General features: G+C 38.9%; 1 protein-coding gene across 1 annotated transcript in view; it reads right to left on the bottom strand.

The window, feature by feature from the left end:
* Positions 1-928: 928 nt before the first annotated feature.
* The window catches only part of Fap (fibroblast activation protein alpha), a 73,774-nt gene continuing 61,246 nt past the window's right edge, over positions 929-13,456 (bottom strand). Inside the window, exons 22-26 of the mRNA XM_055599711.1 lie at positions 4,823-4,922; positions 3,547-3,611; positions 2,974-3,046; positions 2,626-2,699; positions 929-1,255 (exon numbers count right to left, since the gene is read on the bottom strand). Coding sequence (XP_055455686.1) covers positions 1,151-1,255; positions 2,626-2,699; positions 2,974-3,046; positions 3,547-3,611; positions 4,823-4,922 — 417 coding nt within the window. The 3' untranslated portion in view covers positions 929-1,150. The remainder of the gene's footprint in view (positions 1,256-2,625; positions 2,700-2,973; positions 3,047-3,546; positions 3,612-4,822; positions 4,923-13,456) is intronic.

The following is a 13,456-nucleotide window of genomic DNA, read 5'->3' as shown; positions in this document are numbered from 1 at the left end:
GTCTTAAAAATGTAAAAAGACTGTGATCTATGAGCTTCAAGCACCTATTCCTTGCTTCGATAGGTTTTTCTGGCTGTCGAAATGAGAGGAGGCTTTGAAACACAGAACCTTGTAATTAGAAGGAAGTATTAAGTTTGTGATGAGGGTGGAGTACCCAGGAAAGTCCAGAACAATGACGAAATGCTCTCTAGACGGTGGCTTGTTGGGTGCTTCCAAATTCATTCCTGTGTATCTTCTGGAGTCCTGGTGTGGCTCTTTTTAAAATTCTGTGGTAACCACAAGGTTGGCAAACTACCCAAAGTTTCTAATTGATGATAGGCATTGTAGCTTTCTATTCATTGAAATGAACTTTAGAGTGTAAAACTCCAGGAAGACCTAACATACATAAAATTTTCTCCTTTAGATATTGTTGTCCATTTCATTTTTGTTAGTTTAATTTAGTAATCTGAGGCAGAGGTTTTTTTTGTTTGTTTGTTTGTTTGTTTTTTTGTTTTTTTTTTTAGGGGTTTTTAAATTTTGTTTTTACTAATTCTACAGAGATTTGAAGTAATATCACTTCCAGATTTAATGTATTTCTCTTTTTAAACAGAGCCTGAATTCAAAAGTCTGACTTTATCCTTACTTAACACATGTGGAAATGCTGGAGAAATCTCTGGAATTAAAGTTGACCATTTTCTTGGAAGAACAGTACAAAGAGCAGACATCTCAGACTTGATTCATTGCATGGTCTGAACTGTGCCTTCCTGTACTCTGTGCTGTTTGTCCCAGTATTTGCGGTTCTCATTACAGAAACCCCAAACCACATCCAGTTTATCCTCCTCTGTGTCATTCATTTCTTTTTTTTTTTCCTAAAGAAACATAGCCCAGAGCAGGACATAGAGACTGAAATGAGTGTGCACACACAAGTTGACATAACCAGAACCTCGGACTTTATTCCCCCCCAAAAATGAGCAGGCGATCAAGCGATGTGTCCAAAGCGAGATGCATGGCTCCCCTTTTCTTTTTTTTTACAGAGCATAAGAAAATGTAAACAATACTGAGCCTGAACTTCTGAGCCCTCCTAAACTTTTGGCGGCCTTTACAATATTCATGATCCAACTCATCCACATGAAGCCCTCAGACTGTGCTATATGCTAATACCTAAGTTGCTTCAGTCTGATAAGACAAAGCATTGCTTGAGAAAGTGGGTCATGTGGGTATATAAGTGGTTCATGGAGTGCTTGGATGATATGCCATGGTTCTGGTCAGAGTACCACTGCAACACAAAGGAAAGAAGTACGTTTTATTTCTGGAGCCAGAAAACACACCTAGCATGGCTTTCTTGTGCTATAAAATCATGCCAAGTTTCCTACTTTTTTTTTTTTTTGGAAGATTAATTTAATAACCCTTGAATAAATTGTTTGCATGTGATCATTTAGAGAGAGAAGAGTAGAGTTCTTGTAATATTCACCATTGTTGTACAGTCTGAAACTGTAGGCTTTAGATTCTAGAGGGTGAGCCGTTCTCTTGGCCAGTAGCCTGGAGGTTAGAATCAAGAGCCATAGGTCCCAGAACTGGTGGATTAGGTCTGTTACTTTGGTTCTCAGGCACTGGGTTTTTGATGTCAAAAGCAGAAACATTGTATTTATTTATTTTTTTTTAGGACTGTGGTAGCTTAAAAATTCCATGAGGCTTTGGCCTGTGAATCTAGTTCTCCTCTGTTTCAGAAAAATTGACCATGTAGTATTATCACATATAACCATAAAGACCTTTTAAAGGACTTTAAGACATTGTTGTAAAAGAAAAAAGGGGGGGATAGATAACCTAACTTTAAACTTTATTGTTGGAGAGATTCGAGTGCGATTATTGTCTTTGTTGTATAAGGGAGACAAGGGTCATGACATAGTGCTATAAATTTACTGAGCTGAATTTCTTTTAGGAAGTCACAGTAAACAACAGCCATTAAAAAAAAAAAACTCATCTCACTTCTTGTATATCACATTTAAAAATATCCAAATTTCTAAAAGCTGGAGGACTCTCTTCTAGGAGTCCTGACCAGCACAAGCAATTCAGAAAATACATTTTCTGAAGTGGGGACAATGTAGCTACCAATGACTGCTTCCACGCTTGGTCTTATTGCTTCCTCTAATCCTATTTCACATTATTCTTGCAACCTGGACTGCATGTGCCAGGCACTGAGCATACACAGAGGGACTGATTCTCTGACTCTCAATGGGCCTGCAGGAACTCAGGGCAGCACTGAGATTCTGGGAACATTCCGCAATTGCTTCTTACCAAATGAACAGAACCTTATAGCTGTTCTGAGGCTCCTAGGTTCTGTAGGGACTCTGAGCATGTGCCTACATTTATGTACCCAGGACTGCGGAACCATTCGATATTTGGGCTGTTTTATCTTGTAAATTACCTTATTTTATATGGATCTCATGGTAGTTTGGCTTATCTTCAGTCCTTGAGCGGCTTCAGAAAAATTCCAAGTGTCAATTACTAACTCTCTGCTCTTTCCTCTCTATAGCTATGTTTTCATGTTTTACTAAATAAATGACTAGACAATATATATTTTCAAGACCCCTTTCTCTTAGCTGAGTGGTCAAAGGCCATGAACAAGGGTAAAACAGAATAATGTACCATCGCCTGGAAATCCACTTGTGCGTTAACCAACGCTTTAGCAATCTGTGCTGAGTTCTGAAAGTGCACATTATCTGCAACAAAGAGAGAGAGAGAGAGAGAGAGTTAAAGTGCTGCTAAATACCAGAGAACTTAGAGTGACAATGTACTGCCTGGAAAAGAACACCAACAATTATCCAGTCATGCATTTGACATTGTCAGTAGCGAGCGATCACGCTCAAATATGGAAATGTCCCTGACTCTTAGGTACTGACCCTGGGCACAGGCAGAGGAAGATGCTTAATGTTTCTTAAACAAAGTGATGCTGGCTCAGTATTTTTATGTGTAAGAGTCTTGCTTAAACCTCACCATCTGCTGTTCCGTGGATGAGAAGATAGTCTACATTTCTGAAATATTCTGCTCTTGCCATCACAGTTGAATTCTGGAAAAGGAGAAAAATTAACATTTTAGTTGCTGCAAGTTCTAATAGAAAACTAGCTAAATCATTGTGCGATGGACTTCGCACCAATACTGAAATTATGTATTGCTTTGGTTGATAAATATTTAAGAGTCAGAGCAACACATTTTCATCATCATTTGCATTACTTCCATCTGATTCTTAGTTTGAAAAACTGAAAGCTTATGTGTCATATGTTACATATGAGTGAGACCTTAGGCATAAATGACGCCCGCTCAAGCTGTGTAGGCATTGGGGGTGGGGAGGAGAGATGAGAAAAGGGAGGTTACGGAAAGGAAGGTGGTGAAAGAACAGAATCCCTAAAGAGTACAATTTCTTTCTAGTGATACTTTGCAGTTAACAAAAGATTATAATTCTCGTCTGGGGACCCAGAACTGAACCTGCGAACTTGGAATCACTGTTTCAAAATGACTTAACACATTGGAAATAAACTAGTGACCTAGATACAATGGGAAAATGCTTACCTTATAGTGTGCAAGATTATCATCCTTTGTTGGGAGGCCCATGAATCTCTCTGAGTAGATAGATGCTGTAAAAATACATAAGACTGTGTCATTTCCATTTTATACATGTTGTTTCACTATCTTACATAACTCCTACATCAGTAATTGCGGCCCAGTCTCCCATGTGCAGACTCTGGGGTCTGCTTTTGTTTCACTTGATATCATGGTTGGCCTCGATAAAGGTGCCGTTTCTGCAGCTCACTTCAGTGAAGCTTGAGAAACAATGCAGAAACATTATGGAAACATGAGTATCTAAGCATTTCCTTTCTCAGGCTGCTTTTAAGCTTTTCACTTACTCTCCTTGGGGGAACGTTGAGATGGGAACAGCCTCATTATATTTTAAAATAAACTGCAAAATCCACCACCTCTGGTATCTTCACTAGTGTCTTGTTTCATCTGGGATGAAAATGTGTCTCCCAGATTTGCTCGCCTCAACTTCATATACATAACAAAATACACAAACATACACCTTTCTGAATAAAGATTCTCTGTAAGACATGAATGTCTAATTTTTACCCCAGTGTGAAAAAGAGAATACAGCAAAAGCTTTTTTTTCCCAACTATTAGAGTTCCTTGCAAATAAGCATTTTACATTGAGCTTAATCATGAAAACAGGAACACACAGGAATGGATGTTTCCCAATTTATATCTAATATAATTCCATATATATATATGGAATATATATTATATTATATATAATATATATATTATATTATATAATATATATATATGGAATTATATATATATATATATATCCATCCCTCTGATTTGTGAGTAAAGATGCTGTGCTCTATACTCCAGTGTGAAGGTGAATTCCTTGGCTCCAGCTTGACTTTGCAAAAGATGTGCTTAAAAGTCATCATTGCCAGAGTTACGTGCCTTCAAAAATAGAGTTAGCTCTAATGTTGAAGAATTTTTTTTCAACAAGGGCTCAAGGTTTCTGGGAGATATGAGATATATAGGAATTCCGAAGAGTTCTTTCTCTTACCAACCACTAAAGGTGGTTGCAGCACAATAATAATGAGTTACATGAACAACCCGTGGGCTGGAGAGATGGCTCAGCCATTAAAGGCAAAGCTCAGAATCATAAATATAATCAATCTTGTTTGTAGATTATATTTTCCTCAATGATGTTGGGGTGAACTTTGCTGCATAATTTGTTTTCCTTGCAACCTCAAATATAGAGTAATTATGGGTCAAATGTTTTCACAGCAACATTTATGAAGTATTTCCATACCGTAATATTCCCAGCTGGAGACTGGAGCCACCGCTATTCCACATTTGAAAAGACCAGTTCCAGATGCAAGGGCCAGGGATGAAACATAACCTCCATAAGACTGTAGAGACATTTTGATTGGTCAGCCCCAGATACATGCTCAGAAGCGTCTGTCTCTGTGTTTTCAGAGTGATTCTCCTCACAATACCGTGGATAGAGTAAGCTTAAAGCCTACCATGCACCTTGCAGCCAAGCTCTACTAGTAACTTTATCTCTTTAAATCAGGGAACCATCAATGACCATAGTAGACTCCCTGAAAACAGGGCAGGCAAAATTTAAGAGGTAAATACAATCACAAGGTTTCTATGAAAACACAAAACTCTTTTCTCTCTTTATCTTTCTAACAAGGTTTTTGTTAGAAAACAAAACAAACAGAGTCTACTTGAAAGAGATGCACAGAAAAGGGGAATTGTTTCCGAAATGTAAGATACTTTCTGACATTCAGGAAAGTCCTGTGAGGTAGAATTTCTGCTACAGTTTTTATCTATTTTGTTAATGGGACACTGCTGGAGTTGTGTGCTATGTGTTTCCCTGAGTTAAACAAGCAGTTTTGAGGAATTCTGACATGGCAGCCCCCCAAAAAGGAAAGCTGTTGTGTCTTTAGGGAGGGATGGGAGGTGTGGGGGGAAGAGGAAGAGAGAAGAACAGAGAGGGGCAAGAGGGTCCATTCTTAACCCATGAAATACAAGCAGTGGGAGACTAGCTAAGAATCTTGTTGAATTAAGCAAGCAAGCCAAGAATCTTCTAAGTAGTTTGTGGCTTTATGTTTCCATCTTTGGGGAATTTTATTGAGGGCCTTTGGCTGCAAAACACAGAATAAAATAGGCTACTCCAATTATACTGTGGCCTCTTTTTATTATATTTGGAGGAGAACTAAACTAGGTTTTAATAGGGGAAAATATATTTTAAAAGCAGAAGGAACATTTGGGTTTGGAAATCACTTTGGTAAGTGAAATTCTCTATATGATTCAAAATTTCACTTATGAAAATAATTTGCTTTAATTAGTAGGACAGCAAGAACCGTTCCTAGATGGAAAGGGTTTCCTTCCTCTTTAATTTCAATTTCAAATGAGAGCAGAGTAAACCTTCATTGTTCATGATTTTATTGGAAGACAGTATTTACGAAAGTAACACCGTTTGGTATGGCCTCTCCTCGCCATGTTACAGAGCAGAGGACATTGAAATTTTTAGCACATATTAAAACCTTCCCAAACATTGGTGTTCAAAACCTCAGACGTTATTAATATGTACCAGCTCAGGGATTAGGTTATAGCACGGTGTTTAAATATATGTATTTTTTTTTTCTGTTTTCAGAGAGAACACAAATATTGTCTAGGAATTAACAATAGCAAAATCATACTGCATCCGTGACATAGCTGGAGAAGGTTAGACTTTAAATTCCCAGGCGTCTTGGAAAAGCTGTTCCTATTGTAGAAATGAAGAGGGGGAGAAAAAAAAAACCCGCACTGACTTTTTCTTGCTCCCTCATGAGTTGGGCTTTCTAGGCGGAGTGGGAGGCTGCAGAAAGAAAAGAGCCCACAGAGCAGATTGGCCAAGAGAATTCTAGAATTGTGTCCTTTGCACTTAGATGCCTTGCCATTTCGTTTAAATGAAGGATGCCTTTGAAATCATTCCTGGAAGGGCACAGAATTTTAAAACAGGGGTATGGACGCTCGTATTTAAGCTATCCTACACATTGGGACATTTTACCTACCAACAACAACAATAACTAGCTAACACTTGTCTGGCTGAAGAATTCACTGTGATGCTCAGTATGGTTCCACTCCATCTGCCTCGTCCAGCCCCCATCTCTACCCCCTGCCATGCATTCGTCTCCCCTCTCCCATTTTGTTCCTTGGATCTCTTGTTATTCTCTGGACTCTGGAGACAAGATCTAGCTTCAGGACGTTTACAAACGCAGTGGCTTTCCACCTGCATAGCTCTTTCCCCAGAAAGCACCTCTCCTCATGCCTCTTTCTCTCTTCTTCAGGTCTTAACTCAAATGTCACTTCCAAAGATCCTCCACAGCCTCCTAGTTTCAAACCGTGCAATTATACTAGCCCTTTACTTTCTTCCTTTCTTATTTTATTTTGCATTTTTAAATATTCCTTACCATCTCTTGACATTTTGTATTGTACTTATCTTCCTCTCTCACTATTCTCCAACTTAATGAATAGAGTTTTTCATTTGTATTGCATACAGATCTATTCCCAACACTGAGAATATGGCCTGATATACAGGAGGCACAAAATGCATATTTACTGAATACATAATTCCACTGTTCTTTCCTGTAATCTCCACAGTGATCAAGGAAAGAAATTGTTGGTGTGTTTTATAATGGAGAAGCTGAAGCTCATACAATGGCTGTAGAATCTATAAAAATCTTGGTTGGGGCTCAAACCCAGAAGGCCTGTCTCAGCAACCTATGACATTTCCTGTTTCTCCACACCAGGGCAACTTCTTTTGGCAGAAATAAGATAGTTTAACATGGTCTCTCATTAGAAGTGTATTCATTCTACATTTACATCATTCTCACATAGCAATTCAAATTGCTTATAATTAGTCACTGCAAGAGAAAGGAACTAAGATTAAATAATGAACTGATGCTTATTCAACACCACCTGGCTGGGTCTACACTAACAAAGCAAAGCCGCCTGCACATGTAGCTTCTCTCTCTAATAGTTTGTGCAAACCTCTCCCTGTTCCTGAACAGTAAGAATAATTGCTTTCGAGATTTTAACATACTGATATTATAGGCTTTCTTGAGCAGTGTTGAACATTTAATCCTCTCTCTGGCTTTTTGTTCCACATACTAATAGTCTTTTTCTAGAGTAGAAACATAAAAGGTCTCTTAAGTTTTGCCAAATGACCCAAGGGCAAAATCATTTCCATTAGGACTCATTGTAATGAACAGGCATGTCTTAAACAGCATGATAGAGACATAACAGATACTTAGCAACTGCCTAAAATGAAGGCTATAAACCTTTGGTTATATGATCCAGTTAATGGAAAGTAGTGTTAAAAATACCCCTAGCTCCTTTAAAAAAAAATCTGTATCTTGGAAGAAAATGTAGGATTTGAAACTTATTGACAAGCCATTTGTAAACAGTATTTGTTGGGTTGGCCATGACCTATTTACCAGGCTGCAGAATTACTTAATGTTACCCAGGGGAAAAATACTTTCTTTCCTGATGTGGAACATTAACAGCTGTTATGATCATTCTTAGTGTTGTCCTCCTGCACGTCTCCAGTCTCCAATAGGTTCTGACCCATTCGTCTGTCAGTAATGCCATGGCCTCTTCCCTTTGCCTGCTTCCCTGGATAACTGCAGGCCCTTGCAGTCTATCTCTAGCCTCCTCTCTATCTTCAGACCACCTTCTGTCCTATGACATTATCTTTCCACGACACCAACACAATGGTACTATTAATGTCACCAGCTCTTCTCATAGATATATTTACAAAAACTACTGTTGATATGTGTTTGTGGAAAGAGGAAGAATAAAATACTTGAAATAAAATACTTTCTGAGTTAAACAACAACAAAAAATAATTAACAGTTTCTTTTTTTTTGTCTTTCATGGGGCCTAAATGATCTATCCTAAATAAACGTATATTTTATAAACTGTTAGACCATAGAATATATTCCTGAAAAAAAAAATCTCCTGATATGAATGGGACAAATTTTGAGAGACCATTAAGGTATAAAATAAAATTCAGTTTAAGCAATATCAGATATCCTTGACATGGTTATATGTTTTGCTAAACATTTGAGAAAAAAGCCTGTGAAAAAAAAACAAAAAAGATGCAATCCATTCTCTTAAAGAACCTAAATGATTGTGGAAATAAAACAGACCAATAAGGCATGCCAATTCCTATTGAGAAGAGTACAAATAGTGAAAATAACACAAAGATTGTTGCATTGAACTGGATCATCAGGAGCAGTCAATTCTCCATTTTAAAGGGAGGAAAGGGTGAGTAATGGAAGAACATGGGAAGTGTTGTTAGGAAGTTTATAAAATCATAGAAACAGCAAAGCATAACCATAGTTTGGCTACTCATAAGATTTGGGAGAAGCAAGACTGAAAAGATACCAGGAGCAAGGTTGCTGAGGGCCTTGCACACAAGGATAGGTATTCGTTATTTACATTGTGACCACTGTGAGACCCTACAGAATATATCAGTAGAAAAATACCACATTAAAAATTGTGTTTCACAGCAATCATGGAGCCTGAGTGGGTCTGTGCTAGGTCCCCTACATATATGTTATGGTTGTTAGGTTGGTGTTTTTGTGGCATTCCTAACAGTGGGAATGGGGGGTATTTCTGATTCTTTGTCTGCTCTTGGGACCCTCTTCCTCCTCCTGGGTTGCCTCATCTAGCCTTGAGATGAAGGTTTGTGCCTGGTCTTATTGTATCTTGTTATGGCATGTTCTGCTGATATGTCTGGGAGGCCTGTTCTTTTCTGAAGAGAAATAATGGAGGAGTGGATCTGGGGGAGAGGGTGAAAGTAGGGGTGTCTGGGAAGAGTGTAGGGAGGAAAAACTGCTGTTGGGATGTATTGTATGAGAGAAGAATTAATTATTAGTTAATTAATTAAAATTGTGTTTCACCATAACAATGACCTGTTAGGTAATATGTACCCCTGGTACAATAGAGGAATGACTATTATGGGATAGAATTAACTAACAACCTTCTGATTTGATTTGCGTCCCATCCCACCCTCTGGGCCTGCTCAAGAAGAGAATGTGGCTAGGAAGGTCACTAATACTACTGTGAATTCGATTACTGTTGTCTTGCTAAATGGACGTGGCATCTGACTTCATTTTAAAAAATGATGTTTACACCCACAAATTAGCACCGTTTTTCACGCCTTGTCGTCGAAGCTTACTTTTGCATTGGGCAGCAGGTAATGTGGAGTTTCATAACAAGTCTTGAGAATAACAACCAGTACATGGTTGGCCCTACGCAGAGACATTTATATCATTGCTTCCTTCAGGACTCAGGGCACACTGCAGACTGGATGAGAAGGTGGAAAGATGTAAGAGACCAGGGATGGGGATAAGTTCCTGAGAAGGACTTTATACTCATGGACTCACAGCAACTGTGGTTAACCTGAACAAGATCTGCCAGGATTGGGTCTATCCAACTTTCATCATACATGGAGAGAGGTTCATGAAACCTTACCCTCTAAGGGATGATTGGCAGTTAACAGTTTCTGGGGGAGGGGTGCAGCCACTGAAATAATGCCTGTGCTATTCTAGTAAATACTTGCCCTTCACTCATGCTCATGAAAGCAATCTTAACAAAAATCAGTGGGTCAAAAAAGTCATACAAGTGGACTTGTTGGGAAAACATTTTGGAATGAGGGGGGGGATGAGAGATGAAAATGAAGGGTGAAAAATGACCAAAGTTCATTGTATACATACATAAATTGTCAAAGAAAAGAAAACAAAACAAAAAAATGAGACCATTTTAAACAACATTGGAGATTTTTGAGGCCTGTTAAAAAGGACAGTTAAGAAGCAAATAAAATTACTTAATTAGAAACTACCCAAATTGAGATCATAGAGCAAAAGCATCAGCATTACCTAGACTCTGATCAGAAATGCCAACTCTGAGCGTTAGCAGACTCTGGTGGTAAGGATTTGGAAACTGTGTCTTAATAAGCTGTTGGGTGATGGATATACACCTAACATTTGAGAAGTTCTGGCTTAATGACTCATGAAGAAACTCAGATTAAACAAGATCATCGGGGATGGTCATAGCTACTTAGTTGGCTGAAGTGGAAAATTTTTCACTAATCAACAGAATGTTGGGCTCTGGGAAGGTTAAAGGTAGGAAGAAACTCTTCTGAGCTTTCTAATTTGGATGACTCAGTAGATGAAGAGATCTTCAGAGATGAAGATAGCCCATAATAAGGTTATTATGGTAAGGTTTAAGGTAGCCCATAATAAGGTTAGTTTTGAGTAAATTAAAAGTTGAGGACCTTGTAACTTGTCTTCTGAATGATAGATGACTGGAAAGCAACTGAAATATAAGACTCAGAGGAAAAGTAGATGCAAGTGTCCAAATTTTGCAACCATTATCATCTTTGAAACCACAGAGTTAGCTCCAATAACCTACAGAGTATTGATGGGTTAAGGACACACTCAGAGACATACTAACATTGCTCTTTGATCACCTCCCCCTGAGGGAGGAGCAGCCTTACCAGGCCACAGAAGATGACAATGCAGCCACTCCTGATTGGATCTGATAGACTAAGATCAGAAGGAAGGAGAGGAAGACCTCCCCTATCAGTAGAGTTGGGGAGGGGCATGTGTGAAGAAAGGGGAGGGAAGATGGGATTAGGAGGGGAGGAGGGAGGGGTTTATGGGGGAATACAAAGTGAATACAGTGTAATTAATAAAAGTTAAAAAAATAAAAAATAAAAAAAGAACTTACAGACTGTGATGGTCACAGAGGCACAGAATACAAAAAGCTACCTATACTCTCCTTTGTGTGGCCCAATAAGTCCTTGTATCTGATTGCTTACTTCTCCAGACACACCTCCAAACTTTTCTTCATGATTCCTTAGACTTTCAAATTTTTATATATTCTCAATCAACTCATACATGTTCCTTTGCTTTATCAAGACCAGGATAAATGTGGAATGCCCATTTACTAAGTTGTTGCTGCCTATCAAAAATAGCATCTCTTTAAGACTGTAGATTTTAATATGTTTATCCTATATTATATGCCTAATATCTACTTATAAGTGAGTATATATCATGCATGTCTTTCTGCTTCTGGGATACCTCACTCAGGATGATATTTTCTAGTTCCATCCATTTTCCTGCCAATTTCATGATTTCCTTGTTTTTAATTGCTGAATAGTATTCCATTGTGTAAATGTACCACACTTTCTATATGCATTCCTCTGTTGAGGGACATCTGGAAGCTATGCAACAAGGAGGACCCCAAGGAAGATGCTTAATCCTGATTCAGAAGGGCAAACGAGGTGGACATCAGAAGAGCAAACGGAGTGGGCATCAGAAGAGAGAGAAGACAGGGAACAGGACAGGAGCCTACCACAGACAGCCTCTGCACCCAGCAGGGTATTAAAGCAGATGCTGAGACTCATAGCCAAACTGTGGGCAGAGTGCAGGGAATCTTATGGAAGAAGGGGAAGATAGAAAGACCTGGAGGTGACAGAAGATCCACAAGAAGACCAACAGAGAAACAAAACAAAACAAAACAAAACAAAACAAAACAAAAAACAACTGAGCCTGGGCCCCCTTCAGAGACTGATGAATCAACCAAAGATCATGCATGGAGAGGACTTAGATCCCCTGCTCAGATGTAGCCAATGAGCAGCTCAGTCTCCATGGGGTTTCCCTAGTAATGGAGCAGGGGCAGTCACTTGTATAAACTCAGTTGCCTGCTCTTTGATCACCTCTCCCTAAAGGGGTGGCCTTAGTTGGCCATAGAGAAAGAGGATACAGACAGATAAGACCTTATAGTAGGACAGATAGTAGGGGAGGAGGACCTCCCCTATCAGTGGACTATGGGAGGGTTATGGGTGGGGAAAGAGGGAGAGAGGGAGGGTGGGACTGGGAAGAGATGAGGGAAGGGGCTATATCTGGGATACAAACTGAATAAATTGTAATAAATAATAATACTACTTATAAAGTTTTTTTTTAATGGTGGCTCTCTTAGCTCTCACATCCACAATTAACCACTTTTCTTCCTGTTTCTGAATCTAGCATGAGGGCTGGGGATGTGGCTCTTCTTGTATAGTGCTTGCTTTGCTTGCATGAAGACCAACTTAGAATGCTAATATGAAAAATTGGGAAAGTATTGCATGTTTGTCATCCCCAAACTCGGGAGGTGGAGTCAGGAAGATCAGAAGTTCCAGATTCTCCTCAGATATACAGGTAGTTGAGAGGTGATCTGAGATGCTGAGACTATGTCTGAAATAATAAAATAAATTGTTTAACACGGGATCTAATTGAGATGATAATTCTCAAGGGTGAAGGAATGGATAAGTCAGAGATCAGACATACAGATTACTAAGAACTGAATCTCAAAAACTTGAAGAACCAATACAACAGAAAAAAAAAAAGCACAGCATTATATCTTTTATACCTTGTTTCCTCCAGCCAACATGGCATGCAGGGGCAATTCACTCATTGCTTTCTTCTTTCAAACATGCTCTACTGTCTGCTTCATGATCACTGCCATGTGAGAGAGTCAGCAGTGCAGGGAGGCTAATAGACTGTTTCCTCTGATGGCATTTACATGATCAGATATGGTAAGAGTCTCATATTGAAGGAGTTGGGGCTGATATGGATTCACTGGTGGGTGATGAGTGGATTTTCAGGTAATCCCACATAGAAGATCCTTTACCAAACTAATCCCCAACTATGTTCAAGAAATGAAATGCCAAGTTCTAGTTTGTGGTTGCTCAGAACCTACAGCAAAAGTAAAGCACAGCTCTAAGCAAAATGTTAATGATTATAGATGGTGTGCTTAAAATGAGACTCTGTCAAAGATTTTACTTTAGGAATTTCACAAAAATGGAAAGGTCTTCTCTGAAATATTCCCCTATAAAATGACA

The sequence above is a fragment of the Psammomys obesus genome, unplaced genomic scaffold (genome assembly GCF_907164565.1).
Source record: "Psammomys obesus unplaced genomic scaffold, mPsaObe1.curated_primary_1811, whole genome shotgun sequence".
Lineage (NCBI taxonomy): Eukaryota > Metazoa > Chordata > Mammalia > Rodentia > Muridae > Psammomys > Psammomys obesus.
Note: the sequence above shows the minus strand (reverse complement) of the source record. Positions and strands in the feature narration are given on the sequence as shown.